General features: G+C 42.5%; 1 protein-coding gene across 18 annotated transcripts in view; it reads left to right on the plus strand.

Annotated features, from left to right (window-relative positions):
- The window catches only part of DCUN1D4 (defective in cullin neddylation 1 domain containing 4), an 81,768-nt gene that overhangs the window by 20,668 nt on the left and 43,822 nt on the right, over nucleotides 1–17,278 (plus strand). For 14 of the 18 annotated variants that reach the window (XR_012007106.1, XM_072775010.1, XM_072775011.1 and 11 more), the window contains 2 exons: nucleotides 10,009–10,079; nucleotides 10,259–10,298. The exons of 1 other annotated variant lie outside the window; for it this stretch is intronic. Coding sequence is in view for 6 of the 17 variants with exons in the window: in XM_072775010.1 (XP_072631111.1) it covers nucleotides 10,009–10,079; nucleotides 10,259–10,298 (111 nt within the window). In the remaining 11 variants the exon portion in view is untranslated. Of the gene's footprint in view, nucleotides 1–4,432; nucleotides 4,548–10,008; nucleotides 10,080–10,258; nucleotides 10,299–17,059; nucleotides 17,244–17,278 lie in introns of all 18 variants that reach the window. 3 more of the 18 variants (XM_072775017.1, XM_072775018.1, XM_072775021.1) reach the window with 2 other exon arrangements.

The following is a 17,278-nucleotide window of genomic DNA, read 5'->3' on the forward strand; positions in this document are numbered from 1 at the left end:
CATGAGACACACAGAGGGAGAGGCAGAGACACAGGCAGAGGGAGAAGCAGGCTCCCTGCGGGGAGCCCGACGTGGGACCTGGGGTCCCTGGATCGAGTCCCGGGCATTTAAAAACTGATTTCTTCGGCCCTGAGCTGAAGGTAGGTGCTCAACCTCTGAGCCCCCCAGGTGCCCTGATGTCATAACTTTTAAAGACCCGTCACCTTGTCATCCCCTCTGCCTTGTCTTTACTTTTCATCTTCTGGGTTCGGCGTGTCTTAGCCTCTTCTAGGTGCTAATACTACCGGGAGGTGAAGCAGTGAACCCTCAGGGGCGCCTGGGTGTGGGCCCACCCCGTGCTCACGGCTTGGCAGGCAGCGCTTCAGTCCATGTTCAGTCCATGCGAAGGGGGGGCCCATTGCTGCAGCCCTCCGGATGAGGACGCTGAGGCACAGGCAGCTGGGGCAACAGGCAGGGTCGCTCAGCTGGAATGTCCCAGAGCTGTGACTGTAGCCCACGCCCTTCCAATGCCAGAGCATCAGGACTCTGGTGACATTAGTGAGACCAGAGGACGGTTTTCACTCTGAACTGTCGAGTGATCTGTGCTCCTGGGTGCGTGGGGCGGGGCACAGGGTGGGTCTAGGGCCCCTTGCACCTTGTCACAGCTGGAGGGCAGCACACAGGGTGCCCTGCAGTGGCCGGCTCCTGAGAGGGCCCCCACAGGTGCAGGCTGTGGGGGAGGGGCTGGGTGTAGGCCGCCTCTGCCGGACAGGCAGGTGGCATCTCCTCGCAGCCTCTTTTATGGGGCCTGGGAGAGTTAGAAGGAGAAAGCCAGCGGCGGTTTGCTCGGACGGCTTCGATTTTGGATCTTGTGCTCCGTGAAAACGCTGAGTCACCTACAGTGCCCTGCTTCCCACCGCGATCAGCGCCCCCTCTCTGGGCCTCCCCTTCTGGCTTGTGTGCCCGAGTGGCCAGCACCTGCTGAGGCGGAGAATGACTTGAAGGCCTTGCCCCTGCTGCTCGGGGTCTTCTCGTTTTCACCTGGCTTTTCAGTTTTACGATCTTTTCCCTGGATCTTGAGCTTTTTTTATTTTCCCACGTGCTGATGGGGTACCGGTGAATGAGTTGGATTCTGGTATGTTCTGTGCCAAGCTTGTTCCATTCCTTAGTAGGTTGCCTGCCCCAGTGGGTTGGGGACCGAGTCTGGGGTGGGGCTGGGACTCCCCTCTCTGGCTGCATATAGAACCATCTGGGCCACTGAGTGAGAAATCAATGACCCCACTCCCACTTTTATTTAATTGGCCTGCACTGGGGCCCTGGCCGCCTTTCTCAAGCCTCCCGGGTGATTCTGATGTGCAGCCACTGGATTAATTTTAAGAAGCTAAATTAGCGAGCAGGGTTCTGGTGTGGACAGTGGGGAAGAGGATGCTGGGCAGCCGGCAGGCCATTTGCTCACTCCGGCCTCCCAGCCGGCACCCCAGCCAGCACCCAGGCTGTGCTTACCTTGTGCCGGGCGCTGTTCCCAGCTGGTCCCATCACGGACTCCTTCAGTTCTCATGGTGTCCCTGTGGGGCAGGCGCTGTTACCCATTTTATAAAGAAATTCCTACTTCTCACAAAGAAGGGCACATGTCGTCTGAAGCTGACCCACAAACCTAGCACACACATTAGAGCAATGAAATCTAAAGCTGCTGGGGGGTGGAGGTGCTGCTTTGGATAGGGAGTCAGGAGAGACCTGGCTGATGAGGTGACATTTGAATAGCTAGTGAAGTCAGCGATGAGGCTTTGTGAACACCAGGAGTCAGGGAGGCAGAGGGCATAGAAGACGCAAAGGCCCTGAGGTAGGAATTCACGTGAGTATTCAAGGAAGAGGGGGCTGGAATGGAGTGAGCAAGGATAATGGAATGAGATGACTTAGGTCAGATCATGTATGGCCTTGTAAGGACTTGTTTAGTACTTGTTTTTTTTTTTTTTTTTTTCCTTTTTTCTTTTATGCTGCAGCAACAAATCCAAACTCTTGTTGATTGAAATTAAACGTTGTTACATGTTCTTTGTAAGCTGGCAGAGGTTTCCTCTTGACATCATTGGCCTCCTTCTGTCTGAAAGCCACGGGAAGGAGGGCTCCTGTTTGAGGAAAGGAGGAGTCAAGGCAAACCTAAAGAATACGTTTCAGCTATCCTATACCCTTGACTCTGACGACAAGAGTTTTTTCCTTTTTTCTTATCACTGAGTAAAGTTGACATTTCAGGGGAATGGGCCCCGTGACCTGTACCTTAGCCCCTGAGCATTACATGCTGAACCCCAGTGTGAGAGACCCTAGCCCTGCTCTGCTAGATCATGTTCTGGTTCTGGCCCAGAAGCATTCAGGACAGATGCTGATTTTGATAACCTTTAATTTTTGTCTGATTTGGCTTCACTTTTTTGTCAATAACCTGGTCATTATTCTGTCCCTCCCCTCCCCAAGAGCCTCTACTGCTTTAGTTCATCATTTTCATTGTAATCAAGAAGCATTTACTGAGTACATACCTGTGCACAGTGCTGCATTAAAAACCTTTACACCGGGGTGGGGTGCCTGTGGCTCAGCGGTTTGGTGCCTGCCTTTGGCCCAGAACACGATCCTGGAGTCCCACATCAAGCTTCCTGCATGGAGCTTGCTTCTCCCTCTGCCTATGTCTCTGCTTCTCTGTGTCTCTCATGAATAAATAAATAAAATCTTAAAAAAAAAAAAAACACAACAACAAACCTTTACACCTAAGAGCATTGCTCACCGACGGGCCAACTAGAGCTTAGCTAATAATAAAATCCTTGTAGGGGCACCAGGGTGGCTCTGTCGGTTAAGCATCTCACTCTTGATACCGGCTCAGGACATGATCTCGGGGTCCTTGGTTGGAACCTCGTGTCAGGCTCTGTGCTCATCCTCTCCTTTTCCTGCAAGCATGTGCGCACGCTCTTCTTTTTCTCTAAAATAAATAAATCTTAAAAAATAAAATACTTTCAATGATTGTTAGTGCTCAGAAGAAAGAAGTGTACTTGAAATCAAAATAACATTGGTGGTGTTGGTTGTATCACCTCTGCACATTTTTTTCCCTTAAAAAAAAAAAAGGTGGTGGGGGAGCCTGGGTGGCACAGTGGGTTGAGTGTCTGACTCTTGTTTTCAGCTCAGGTCATGATCTCAGATCTCAGAGTCCTGGGATTGAGCCCCACGTAAGCTCAGTGTGAAGTCTGCTTAAAGTTTCTCCATTTCCCTCTGCTCCCCTCCCCCCACCCCCTGCAAAAATAAATAAATCTTTTTTTTTTTTTTTAAATCGGTAGGTTGTTTTAGATTTAGCCAGTTTTAGTAACTTTTAAGAAAATTTTACTCTAAGTTTGTGTACTTCATTATTAACTTTGGGTGGGAAATGGTGTTGCTTTTTTTCCTTTTATGGAGCATGAAGATTGATCAGTTTTTGCTCCAATAAGAAATAAGCTAGAAGGGAGGAATGGGCTTTGGATTAGGAATTAGAAGTGAATCATTCCCAGCCTGGCCACAGCGAGTTGTGTGATCCTGCCTGAGCCAGTAAAAGAATTGGACAAACGGACCTGAAACACTGAACTCCTCTTTCTCATCTCCTAAATACAGACAGTAATAGTGGTTTTTTTCCTCCGAGTACAATCATATTTTGTATAGAGGTTAGTTCCTAAGTCCATCTGTAAGGTCAAAATCCCCTGTCTTAGGAATATCACTGTCAGAAGGTGCCCTGCTGCGGGTTGTCTCAGATCAATCCAGCACAGCCAGTTCTTTCCTCCAGCACTGGAATGGATCTCTGGCTCTTCGGTGGCGCACCAGCTGAAGCAGCTGGCTTGCAAATTTAGGGACCGTGTTTTATGGAAAATACGTTTTTTAAATACTAGACTCATACAGTGTTGTGAGATGCACAAAGTATGATGGGCACGTGGAAACTGATTTGCGTGCCTGTCTCCAGCTCATGAAGTAGAATGAAGGGCCGGTATGGTACAACTGAAATATCTTGTCTTCTCCCCTCCTTTTCTCTTTTTTTTGCGGGGGGGGGACTGAATAAAGTTGACCTTGAGTGAGTTCAGTGTGGATATTCTGCTGCCCCACTGCCCACAGTGTAGGTCCTCTCTGCTTGTACTGCCACTGACTCATTAAGGCCCTAACCCTTCCCGGCCTCAGTCGTTTCCAGTAGTCTTTGCAAGAGGCCTTTCCTTCCCAAGCCAGGCCACTCACCATCTCCCCACCATATGTTGGCCTCGGAGAAATCCTAAAAAAAATGCCCGACTTCAACAATTGTGCAACACCCAGCCTCACAGCAGTACTTCTCAAAGTTCCCCACCAGTGTTGCGCCGTAGCGGAGTTTCAGTGAATTAAATTGTACTCATGGGGTCCCAGCAGGCATAGCTCGGGGTGTCTTGTTCTATAATCATGTTTTTTGTGTTCGTGTAACACATTACAGGGGAGTTACTATTGAGTAGAGTTGATGCTGCTTGAGTGTGCCACGTTTATCTGGTTGATTTGCATACCCTCGGGTGGCCCAGTTGGAGGTACAAGCCCTTCCGGAGATTAAACTGGTAAGCAGAGTTGGCAGGTTCTTCATTTTTTGACCTTTGTCTTCCTTATAAGTTTCCTCTTTGATCATGCCGCTCCTCAACATTTGAAGCTCACATGATGTGGATGCACTTGAAATGCCCTGAACTATCAAAATTACGATTTGGTGCCTTTGTGTTTGCATCCATTCATTGGGCGTTTATTGAGCACCTGTTATGTGCCAGGTATTGTTCTAGGTACAAGGGATACAGTAGTGGACAAAGCCAGGTCCTGGCTTCCATGAAGCTTACACTTCGATGGGACAGGAAGGTGACAAATCTGTGATATAAAGAAAAGAAAAAGGAAAGGAAAGCATGGGAAGGTGATAGAGGTCAAAGAAGGGGTCCTGTTTGTTGTTCTGGCAACGGTGTGTAAGAAGGTGATACTTGAATGGCAACCTGGTAAAATGGGAGAGCAAGCCATGTTACCACCAGAGAGAAAGGGCTCAAGGCAAAGCACGTGTCAAGGTCCTGAGGTAGGAGTGTGCTTGGAATATTCACACAACAGCGGGAGGCTCACTGTGGTTGAGGAGAGTAAGCAAGGAGGATGGGTAGGAGGTGAGATGGGAGTGTTGGGTAAAGGCAGAGCCTCCAGGGCCCTGTACCAAAGATAAGGGATTTTCTTTTGCCTTGAATGCCTTCCCCTTCCATCTGTAACTTGGTTGAGGTTGGAATTAACTTTAATCTGTTGCACATGCGAGCTAGTTGCCCCTCTGTTTACCGAATGGTCGTCTCTTGTTGATTGGAAATGCCATATCATATATTAATTGCACGTGTGTTTATACCTATGCACGTGCTTATCAACTCTCTTCCATTGATTTGTCTTCTTGCACTTGTACCATTTTGTTGAAATTATCGTGCCTTTATACCAAACATTGGCAAATTATGGTCCACAGGCCAAATTTGGCCTACCACTTAGGTTTTATAAATAAAGTTTTATTGGAACACAGCTATCCTCATTTGTTTATCTATTGTTTATGGCTGCTTTGAGCTATAATGGCCCAGTAATTGCAGCAGAGATGGCAAGGCCCACAAAGCTAAAAAATGTTTACGCCCTGGTCCTCTACAAAGAATTTACCGACCTCTGCTTTATACTATGGATCGCTATCTGATAGGGCACGTCCTTCCTCATTCTTCTTTTTCAACAATTTCTTGGCAGGGCCAGCATGTTTATTCTTTCAGATGAACTTTAGAATCAATCTGCCAGCCTCCCTTCCTTTTCTCCACCTCTTTTGGGGTGGAGATCTGGGAGGCAGGAAGAATAGGAATTTGATTGCATTTAATTTGTAGTTTGGTGGAAAGGGGAAGTGATTGCTTTACAATACCAGGTCTTTCCACTCCAGCGCTGTAATATCTCTGATATCCCTACATTTATGTCTTTAAGAAAATTTTTGTTTTTTATGTGTATGTTACATATTTATTCCTGTGTGTGTTTAATTGCTTTTTGTTCCTGTTACAGTTGAGATCATCCTCCAGCTCTATTTTACAAGTGACTATGGTATGAAGGAAAGGATTTGATTTTTAAGAGTTTAAATTGTTTCTGACCTTCTTCTGGAAGTAAACTCCTATTTAGGACTGCTAATTTTTAAATTTGATTCTTTTGGTTGATGGTCATTGTCTGAACTTGCAGAATTATTTCATTCCTAATATTTGTGTCTGTCTATATTGTGGAACCCTATGCTAGGGTAGTTTAGGGACATGGACTTTGGGCCTTCCCGCCCCCCCCCCCCCCCCCGCCCCAGTGTCATGGGGGGTGTGTGGGATTTCTTTTATTCTATGTAGGTCACAGCAAATGGTAATTTCAAAACAAAAAAACAAACAAAAACCCAGGAAGCTTTATGTCTAGTCAACATTTGTCGATTGTTTTAAGAATACCCAGAGTATAATTTAGGCAAGCTGTGTATTAAACAGGCCTTACTTTTTTGCAAAGCTAGTTTTTGCTTTCAATATAGGATATAGAGTTTGCATGTCACACAGGAGAGTGAAACCCAGTCACTGCTTTACTGTGGAGAGTCATTTGATCATGGAATAAAGGTGACTTAACCTAGCATTTATCCTTTGGAATTGAAATATGAGCAGAAGGAGATTTTTATGAATCAGTTAGTGCTTTCCTAAATACGTTCTCTGTAAAGTATTTGATCTTTACCCTTAACATCTATTCCTTAAGGATGTGAAATCTATTTTAGATTTCAAGGTCTATTACTTGCCCTGAGCACTGAACACATGAACCATAAATTCAATATGTGTTAACCTTTGTGGATTTATCTTTTAATGCCATTTTTGTCTTTTTTTTTGGTCTGAATTTGTGTGCCTTCCTTAGCTGCTCCTTACCTTGGTGAAGCTAAAGAGAAATTATTCATGTCGCTGGTTTCTTTTCTTTCCCCTTTTCTTTTTCCTTTGGGCAAAGCGATAATGAGGTAGGTGGTGATGACAGTGGCTGTGGAAATGGAGAATCGCTGAGTGCATTGTGTGATTTGCGATACAAGCCTCGTTATCTGCATTGCCTGGGAAGTGAAAGTTCATATGTAGAACCTGGTCTTAAACGCTCTTGTCTGTTTTTCCCTCTGTGCTGAAATTATCTTTGACCATCATTGTGAATATCAGTTTGTGGTGTATGAACACAGGAATGCCATCATAGGCTGTAAAAACGTCCCAGGCAGGCCACCTGCTTCAGTCACAGAAGGAACCCCATCCTTGGAGTTTTTGTTATGGGACTTGACTTGGACCTCTGGGAGTTAGCATTTTATTTATTTTATTTTTTTATTTTATTTTATTTTATTTTATTTTATTTTATTTTATTTTATTTTATTTATTTTATTTTATTTTATTTTATTTATTTTATTTTATTTTATTTTATTTTTTATTTATTGTTTTTTTCAGTGAGCATTTTAGATAGCAGCGTGGTATGGAGAATGATATAAGCGAAATGTGATAATTGGTCTCTTTTATTGAACACTTAATATGGTCCAGACATTATAATGGATGTTTGCCACATCTTGGCATTATAATCTCATTTTATAGATGAGAACATCGAGATTTAGGTTAAATAACTGGTAGACCTGAGATTCAAATCAGCTTTCAGACTCCACAGAGAGGTTGTAAATCAAAGTGTATTTTGGCTGTGATTTTTGTTTGGGGAGGGGGGGACTCTGTGTGTCTCTGTATGTAGAAGGAGTTAGAAATTTTAATTCATTTAGATTGATTTTTTTCTGAAGGAGGGGCTAGAGGGAGAGGGAGGGAATCTTAAGCAGGCTCCACACCCAGCCCTGCACGGGGCTTAATTTCATAACCCTGAGACCGTGACCTGCGCTGAAATCGAAGAGTCAGATGCTTAACCAACTGAGCCACCTAGGCGCCCCTCATTTAGATTCTTTTATATGAATTTTGACAGTTGAATTAACATCAGGGTTGTGAGAAAGTACAGCATAGGGGGAGCATCTGGCAACCTCAGTGGTTGAAAGGTCTTTGGCAAGCCCCTTTTTCTGTCCCACACCATGTGGCCTCAGGGAAGAGAGAATCTAGACAGTTTTTGTGTTTTTTTGGGTGGGGCCAGAATTATATTTCAGGGTTTAATTTAGAGATGATGATGGAATGTATAATTTGTCTTCCGATTTTTAAATTGAGAGAGTACAAAAAAGGGGCGGTTGTGGTGTGGTGGTAAATGTGGGTCAGGAGGGCTGTGTGTGGATCCCCAAAGCCTCTCGTGGATCAGGAGAGCACTGTTGATTTTAGCTTTAGAGACCCCACTCAATGTTTATTAATTATAAACATAAGTAAATAAACAAGCACACACCTACTCCACATGCTTTCCTAAACCTTTTCTGTGCAACTGTGCTAATTAAGATGAAAAATCAGGATTCTGGGCCACATTATGCCATCATTTACCTTAAGTATGGCTAAACCATTCAGATGCTAAACAAGCAACAATTGTCTATATTGGAAGCCCATTTAGAAGCTCATTTAGAGTCGGAGGCCCTGCTCTGGTTGTCTCTCAGCCTCTAATTTTGGTTAGTTGGGCAGTTCTCAATGGCTGTGACAGGAGCATCTGCCGCCAGGTGGGTCAGAGCCGTGCATGTGTGTGTGTGTGTGTGTGTGTGTGCAAGCGTGCGTTTGCTGCTCCTGACAGTGACATATAAATGCCAGAGGCTCTGCTGCCTGCCAGCCCCTCTGCTCTGCGGGCCAGCCCAGAACTGGATTCCTGGCACAATTTTGCAAAGTAAAGCTTTCTAAACACTGGCAGGGAAGTCAGCTCGCTTTCCAGACTCAGAGCAGCAGCCGAGTCCAGCCTAGTGCAGAAAACTTGTATTGTAGTGTCTGCTCTTTGGTCTGTTCTTTGCACCTAATACATGTCCCACATAAACCATTCCAGTGAAAGGCGACTTTTTTTTCCTCTTTTTTATCCGAACGGCCTAACTCACGGAGTTACAGTATCTTTTCAAGGTTACTTTCAGACTAACCTTTATGATAGTAAAGAAAAGGAGCCTAGTGTAAATCTTGATATTTTACAAAAATACTTGTTTATTCAAATATAAAATTGTTTGTAAAATTTTAACTTCCATTTATGTAGCCTAACACGCATGCAGGCCGTAAGAAATGTTGGAAATTAGAGATGCAAAAGCCTAACAGTTGAGAGTTTTATGTTGTGTGGGATTCTAAGATGTGTGTATGATTTAGCATGTAATCCTGAAATTATTAGGGATGATGGGGGATACGTTCTTTGATTTGGACAGGTTTATGAGCATGATTTTCTGCTTCTGTGTTCCTGGGTTTGTGGCACTTTTTAATATGGCAATGCAAGTAACTATAGACTCCATCACTGGGCTCTGGGCTCGTGGACTCAGCTTGCAGTGTAATCCTTTGATTTGTCTGTGTTTGCTTGATGGGAGGGGAGGGACTTAGGTTCCATTTTTGCTCGCTCTCTTGTATAAGAGCCAACAAAATAAATATATTGCAAGAAATGCCAAATGGTTGAGATGCTTTTCTATTCTTTTCTTGCCAGGAGCTTGATTTGATACTGTATTAGTAATTCTGGGGAAGAGAAAGGGAAAGAGAAAGAGAAAGTGAACACGTTTCTTTTGAGATCTTTCTTCTATTTGTGTGACTTGTTTAATTTGCTAACGTTATTGACATTTTTCTCTTATGTTCAGGTTCATTGCTGGTAGGATTTTACAACTACTGAGGGATTTTTGTTTTGCCTAATGGCTCCCATGAAAGTTTCATGAACTTAAACATTCGGGTTGGGAATTTAACTTTTATTGCCAGACTTTATTTCTAAGAGGTCAGTAGTTGCATGTTGTATTTCATTTAATAAGTGTCAAATTAATGGAGATACTATTCAATGGTAGCAAAACACTTGTTTTTCTTCACTTCTGAGTTTTCTTCTTTTACAGTCTTCTGGCAGCATGGGAAATAAATGACACTGAATTTTCTTCTTTTTCTTTTAAAGACTTCCAGCTGAACTCTCATCTCTCAACACTGGCAAATATTCATAAGATCTACCACACTCTTAATAAGCTAGTAAGTCATCCTTTTAAAGACAAAACTACCAGCCGTTTAAAGTAGTTGTTTTAAGTGTATTTGGTAGAAGTTTAGATCACAGATACTAAGATATCGTCTGTTTATGGAAATGTTGACGAATCTTAAAACTTGCTATATGGTACGTGATTTCTTGGTATTAATGAACCCATTTCTTGCAGAATCTAACAGAAGACGTTGGCCAAGACGATCACCCAACAGGTATCTTTAATGCTTACACTACTTACTTTTAAATAAGCTTTGTAATAGAAAGTTATGAAGGAGAAGTACTAGCTGAGAGTGATCTGTGTTGTAATACACCAACAAGTTGTTACTTGGTTGAGGATGTTTTTCGGGGTGTAGGAAGGAAGCCATGTTCTAGCTCCTTCGCGGTGGCGTGTCTCTGTCGTGGGGCCCTGGTTTATGTCAGAGTACTTCAGTCCCTTTACATTGGCTGGGAATATTCCCTAGCAGTCTCACGGTACTGTTTCTTCACTAAAGTATTTTAGTTTACACTAAAAACTCCAGTGGTGCAGTTTGAAAGGTATTCCACAAATGCTTGCTGGATTGAGATGAACCATGATTTGATAAGTGGGTAGGGGAGTGCATGTATGTGTTGTGTAGGTCTTAGGGATTTACGAATTGGAAAATTGAAACAATTGAAACAATTATTATAAACCGTTCTCTAGTCCTGTGGTTCTTCAACTTCAGCTAGCCTATAATCAGCTGGGGAGGGCTTGTTAAAACAGATTGCTGGGCTCCACCCCCAGAGTCTCTGATTCTGTAGACTTGGGCTGGGGCCCCAGAGTTTGCATTTCTAACAAGCTCTCACATGATGCCGATGCAGCAGCCGGGCAGGAGACCACACTTTGAGAACTGCTTGTCTAAACTGTTGACAGTCCTGAAGTTCAGAAATGTGTGCTTGATCTGTGGTTATTACGTCTTCCAGCAAAAATTATTAAAATATTTTTAAACGGTTTTGAAAATTACTGCAGTGGTACAGGGATACGTGCTTGCTGGTGAATTTTGACCAGCACAAAAGTGAATGGAGTAAAAAGTGACAGTCCTCCTCCTCCTCTCCCATCCAGCCTTCCCCCAGTATGCTGTTTCATGTCCGTTCTTTCCGTTTTATAGTACTTTTAGAAATTCAGCATCGGTGAGATCATGCTGTACATATTACACAGCATCTTTCTTTTTTCATTTAATGGTATATCTTGGGGCTTGGGGGATTTAGAGCTGTCTCACCCTCTCCTCTAGATTGGTTCAGAATCAGTTGAAAATTAGATGCAAGATGGAGATCGAAGTAACAGTTTGGTTGGAAAACACAGCCTAGATGTATAGCAAGAATGCGGAGGCTTTCCTGTATTCACCTGAATTAGACAGCCCTACACCTAGTCACTGCCACGACGAGGTATGCACAGGCCAGCACACTGCTGTCCCCCCTCCGGCGGAGGAGTCTGAGCTGCTGCTGGCTGGCCAGTCTGAAAGGGAGTTCAGGAAGGGCTGTGGGCCCTTCTGCTCAGCTCCTTCTCCCTGGATCACTAATTAGATCAGACAGACACTCCTCCTTCCAGGGTAAGGAGTGAGAAAAGGGGGTGGTGGTGGGGGGGGGGGGCAAAGTCTGTGCCCGGAGTGTTCCAGAAGGCCAGGCCACAGAGGCTCCCTTCACCTGATCTTTCTGTGTCAGTGAATCAACTCAAGGACAATCAAAAACAATTTACTTAATACATTTTGAAAACAGTGTATGCACATGGTTTGAAAAGAAATATTGGAAAGGTATAAAATAAAAAATGAAAATTTCTGTTCCAATTTATTGCCCCCAGCTTCCACACCCCATCAGTACTCCACATTTGATTCTGTAGAGGTAACTCTTCTATTCTTACGTTTGTTTCCCTGCCGATGGGGATATTCCTCCCACAAAAGTATATGTTTGTATGTGCCTCTTGTATTTGTCACTCTGTGTATCTTGATCTTTTTATAGTAGCACATTTATAAAGCATCTGCTTTATATTTTAAAGTCTCCGCATTTTTCAAGTTCATGGGTATATCATAATATATCTGCAGCCTCCTACTGATATGCATTTAAGTGTGTTTAACTTGGCTGCTACCAATAATGCTGAAATAAAATTTTCAGGGCTTCTTTTAATAGTTCAGAAGTAAAGCATATTCGTCTCCAGTTCTGAACCAGAACGTTGGTGGGCTCTGAGGATTTGCAGTCTTGATTTAAAACTGAATGTTGTGTTGGTACAGCCTTGAGGTTGTCTTGTCTCTTCTTTAGCTGAGGTAGTAAAACCTCTAAGTTCTGAATCTTGTACGTTGTATAGTTAACTTTGAACTTTGGATTCAAATGAATATTGTTACTATAGTAATGTTATATCTAAATATTTAACCCAAATGTGGTGATTTAATAACTGGAAGCTGTAATTAAGAAAATGAAAGTAGAAAATGTATTTGGCCTCATGCCTCCTCTTTTCACCCTTGGGGGCCTGGTGCCTGTGTGTGCTGTTTGGTGTGTAACATGCTGGTGCAGTGCCTGGTCCCTCGTATATGCCGGTTGGTGGCAATTAGCATTAGTCATTTTTTTTTTTTTAATTTATTTATGATAGGCACACAGTGAGAGAGAGAGGCAGAGACACAGGCAGAGGGAGAAGCAGGCTCCATGCACCAGGATCCTGACGTGGGATTCGATCCCAGGTCTCCAGGATGGTGCCCTGGGCCAAAGGCAGGCGCTAAACCGCTGCGCCACCCAGGGATCCCGCATTAGTCATTTCTTAGAATATCTCTTTCTCTAACATTTCCCCATTTGGTTATAGCATCACCTGTGAGGGGACCATACTTGACAGAGTATGCTTTAAGAACCTGAACAACATAAAATCCATGATGTTTAGCGATCTGACAACATTGATAACCCTAATGCTGCTTTGAATCTTTGGCCCAGCCGTGCCGTGACCTCAGCAATATCTGTAAGAAATTATGTGGAAGAGCCAAACCCAAGTGTGAGAGAGGCTGCTGTCTTCCTCCTGTGTCTCTTCTAACACTTTTCTTTGGTGCTCTCAGTCTTTCTCCTACAAAAAAAAAAAAAGAGAGAGAGAGAGAGTTAATCTTGGACAAGTAGCCCCAAATCTAAATTACAGGGAATGAATATAAAAAAAGCCAAATGGAGAGGGCAAAAAAAAAAAAAAAAAAAGAGTAAGGAAGAAGATGCTAGATGTCAGAAGTGAGTATTTAGAGAGAAAGGAATGGAAAAAAGTTTTTTCTTAAATAGGATAAAAATTGCACATTTAGACGTTAACAGTTTCACTCAAGCAGACAAGTAGTTCAATGATCTGTTAAAGGAAATGAAAGAAAATATTAGGTACTGGAAAGATGTTTTCAAATGCGATTTATTTATCAACTGTAATCACTATGTCTTTGTGACATTGTTCAGTGAATAGTGAGGTGAAATAGCTAGATAAGTACTGAAGCAGCAGAAGGAACCGTGTAAAATGTTATTAAGTGAAACAAGGTTATGATACAACAAACTCAAACGAAAAGTTAGTGAGATTTTTGTATTAGAATGTGCATTGACACTTACAGGAAAAATCAGACAAATTCTCTAATTTTAGATCTCTTGAGCCCCCAAAACAAAAAGATTAAAAAAGAAAAGGCATTGGAACACCTACTTAGATACTGTTTATTAAAAATAACAGGTTTAATTGAATTGTCAAAACAAAGCTGGGTAGTCACTAAAGGGCCTTTAGTCTGATCGAGACGAGTTCGATTTGCTCTTTGAAATAGGTTTTGTGAGACCAAATATTAAAATAAACATGCTGAAAGACGTTGGCAATAGTTTTAATTGTTTAATGTGGGAAGAATTCACTGACTACTTGATTTATTTGAAAATATAGGCAGTTAATAGAATATTTCCTTGTTCTCTTTAGCAGCTTGATCACTTTAGAACTATTTTGGATCTACTTTAGTGATCTGAAGTTCTTTTTTTTTTTTTTTTTTTAAAGATTTTATTTATTTATTCATGAGAATACACAGAGAGGAGAGAGAGAGAGGCAGAGACACAGGCAGAGGGAGAAGCAGGCTCCATGCAGGGAGCTCGATGTGGGACTTGACCCTGGGTCCCCAGGCTCATGCCCTGGGCCGAAGGCGGCGCTAAACCGCTGAGCCACCCGGGCTGCCCGATCTGAAGTTCTTTTAACGCTAAACCAAAAAGAAATGAACCTGAACTCAAATTATAACCCTTGGGTAAAAAATAGCAATTTTTATTGCCTCCTGAAGGACCATGTATACACACCCCAGCGTCGGGGTCGATTTCAGACTGTTCATCTAGTGTTGAAATACCAACACTGAACACCAGAACATCAAAATAATATTAAGGAGTGTGAGTTATCGGGATTACTAGTTGAGATTCTTCTCCTCCTCTTCCTCCTTTATTATTATTATCAAAAGGCTTTTTCTTTCATGTGTATCTGCCAAATATTTTTCATGATGTAAGATGGATCTTTAAAATCTTTTTCATCACGCCTTTTGCTCAGGTGATTGTCAGAGAATAAAAACTTGCATCATTTCAACTGAATTTGAGTTTCTTAAAATGCATCTATTTGAATTTGTTTATCTTTGTTAAGTATTTATTGATCTAGGAACTTTTGGGGGCTCAGCTTTATCGGCCATTTTCTCATCTGTGGAATTGGAACCTAATAATGCCACTCAGATTTGTGAGGATAACTTTGGGAGTACTTCAGAGTTATTCTTCAAAGTGTCGGCCTTAATATTTTGCCTCGATCTGTAATGTCAGATTGATTGTACTTAAGTAGATACTTTTAGGAGACAAACATTTTCATAAATTGTTCTTTTAGTTTAGAGATAAAGTTGAGTTGTAGTAGATGAAGTGATATAAGTTCTGAGCTAGTAAAGCCTAAATTTAAATCTAATGATACAACTAAATACAAATTTGTAAAACATTCATTTAAATGAATATAATTTTTATTATAAAAAGGCTTATCACAAGGTTATTTTAAGAAGCCAACATTCCCAAATATTTTTGTTTAAGAAAATCCTGCTTGCCAGGAGACCTAAAATCAAGTCCTTATTTTACTGACAGGAAGAAAATCTGAAATGATATTTTATCTATGCATAGGTAATTTAAATATCTGAGAAGATACTGAGGAAATGTACTGACTTTTCAAGTAGAATTTGATTTACACATGTTTCAGAAACACATTTATTTCACAATACTTATTGAGAGTCTCCTGTAGGATTCTCAATAATGTATGGATCTTACTATTGTTGTACTAAGGTACTGTATTAGCTGCTGTGTATGCACAGGTGAACCAGATGGGGCCCTGCAAACCAACGTGTACCTATGTATGTGTACTTAAAATCTCTAGCTGTTGCTCTCACTCAGGAAGGATCCCTGGAGCTATGCTAGGGAGAAGGGGACCAGGTTTGGGGCATATTAGTCTTGAGTTGCGTCCTCTGTATATTTTATTGACTTGATTCATGTTGGCAAAGTATTTTAAGTAAACTTATTTGCCTCAATATTAAAAAATCGCGTTTTAGGTAGCCTGACACTCCTCACTGTCATTGTGGGTTCTAGGCTTCTGCCTCTGGAGTTATGCCGTGTAGTCCTTTGTATCTTCCCTGGGGGATGAGTTGGACACATCTTTCCTCTGAGGCAGGGGTGAAAGGGTCAGTGAGCCAGTGAATGCCTGAACTCTGGTGGGCACCAGGACGGTGAGCAGACATCATTTTTTTTGCAAAAGATGGCCCCCTAATAGCTACTTGCTTATGCTGATCACTGGAGCAGAGGAAAATCTAAGCTAAAACCATGGTTCTTAGAAGATAAAAAATTTAAAAATATAAAAAAATGCCAAATTTGGGCTTAAGTATGAGTTCATTTTACACAAACACAAGAAAAAATGATTTGTGAAACTTTTCACAGAAAACATGGGTCAATAAGGAAGAAAATAAGAGAAAGTTGAAAAAGTTAGTTAATTGATGATGCATGTACGTTTACCAAAAATATGATACTCTTGGTGTGTAGGACTCAGTGAAGCCAGACATCACACCAGTTTGCCTCCAAGGAAGCAGATAGGAGAGGAGCTAGTGGATTAACCTTTATGGGCAAATATTGGTGAAGACATGATCTTAGTGTGTGCATTGTTTGATGCGCTGAGGAGATAGTGCATTTTCCTCCACGTTCTGCAAACACTGGTGTAAGGGAATGGTTATTGCCACACGAGGTGCTCAGAGCCAAGCCATGGCCAGTACTGGAAGGAAATGACCTTTTTTTTTTGTTGTTGTTGTTGTTGTTTAAGAGTGAGAGTGAGCGGTGTGCAAGGGGGCAGGGAGGGGCAGGGGAGAGGGGGAGTGTCTGCCCAGCCCAGAGCCTGATGTGGGGCTTGATCTCACGACCCTGAGGTCATGACCTCAGCTAAAATCAAGAGTTGGATGCTTAATCGCCTCTGCCACCCAGGAGCCACCGACTGTTCCTCATGCATACAAACCCAAGGAGGGCAAAATGAGCTTTGGGTTTAAGACAGACCACTCTTTCCTCCTTCCCTCCTCCCTCTTAAATTATAGTTGACATCAATGTTCTGTTTCTTTTTTTTAATTTTTTTTTTTCAATTTTTATTTATTTATGATTGTCACAGAGAGAGAGAGAGAGGCAGAGACACAGGCCGAGGGAGAAGCAGGCTCCATGCACCGGGAGCCCGATGTGGGATTCGATCCCGGGTCTCCAGGATCGCGCCCTGGGCCAAAGGCGGGCGCCAAACCGCTGCGCCACCCAGGGATCCCTGTTAGTTTCAAGTATAAGACATACTGATTTGACATTTCTGTGCATTACACAGTGTTCACCAGGGTAAGTGTAGTTACCCTCTCACACCATACGGAGTTATTACAGTATTGCTGACTGGGCTATACTTTGTATCCCTGTGACTCATTTATCCTCTTAATTCCTTTCTATTTTTTTTTTCATTTGTGTTTTTTAGATTCTACACATATAAGTAAAATCATACAGTGTCTTTTTCTGACTTCACTTAGTATAATACTCTCCAGTTCCCTCCATGTTGTTGCAAATGTTTTTTCGTGGCTAATACTCCACGAGGTGTATGCACCGCATCTTTATCCATTCGTCCGTTGACGGCCGCTTAGGTTGCTTCCTTATCAGCTGTTGTAAGTAAAGTCGAACACACGTAGAAATGCAAATA

The sequence above is a fragment of the Canis lupus genome, chromosome 14, assembly GCF_048164855.1.
Source record: "Canis lupus baileyi chromosome 14, mCanLup2.hap1, whole genome shotgun sequence".
Lineage (NCBI taxonomy): Eukaryota > Metazoa > Chordata > Mammalia > Carnivora > Canidae > Canis > Canis lupus.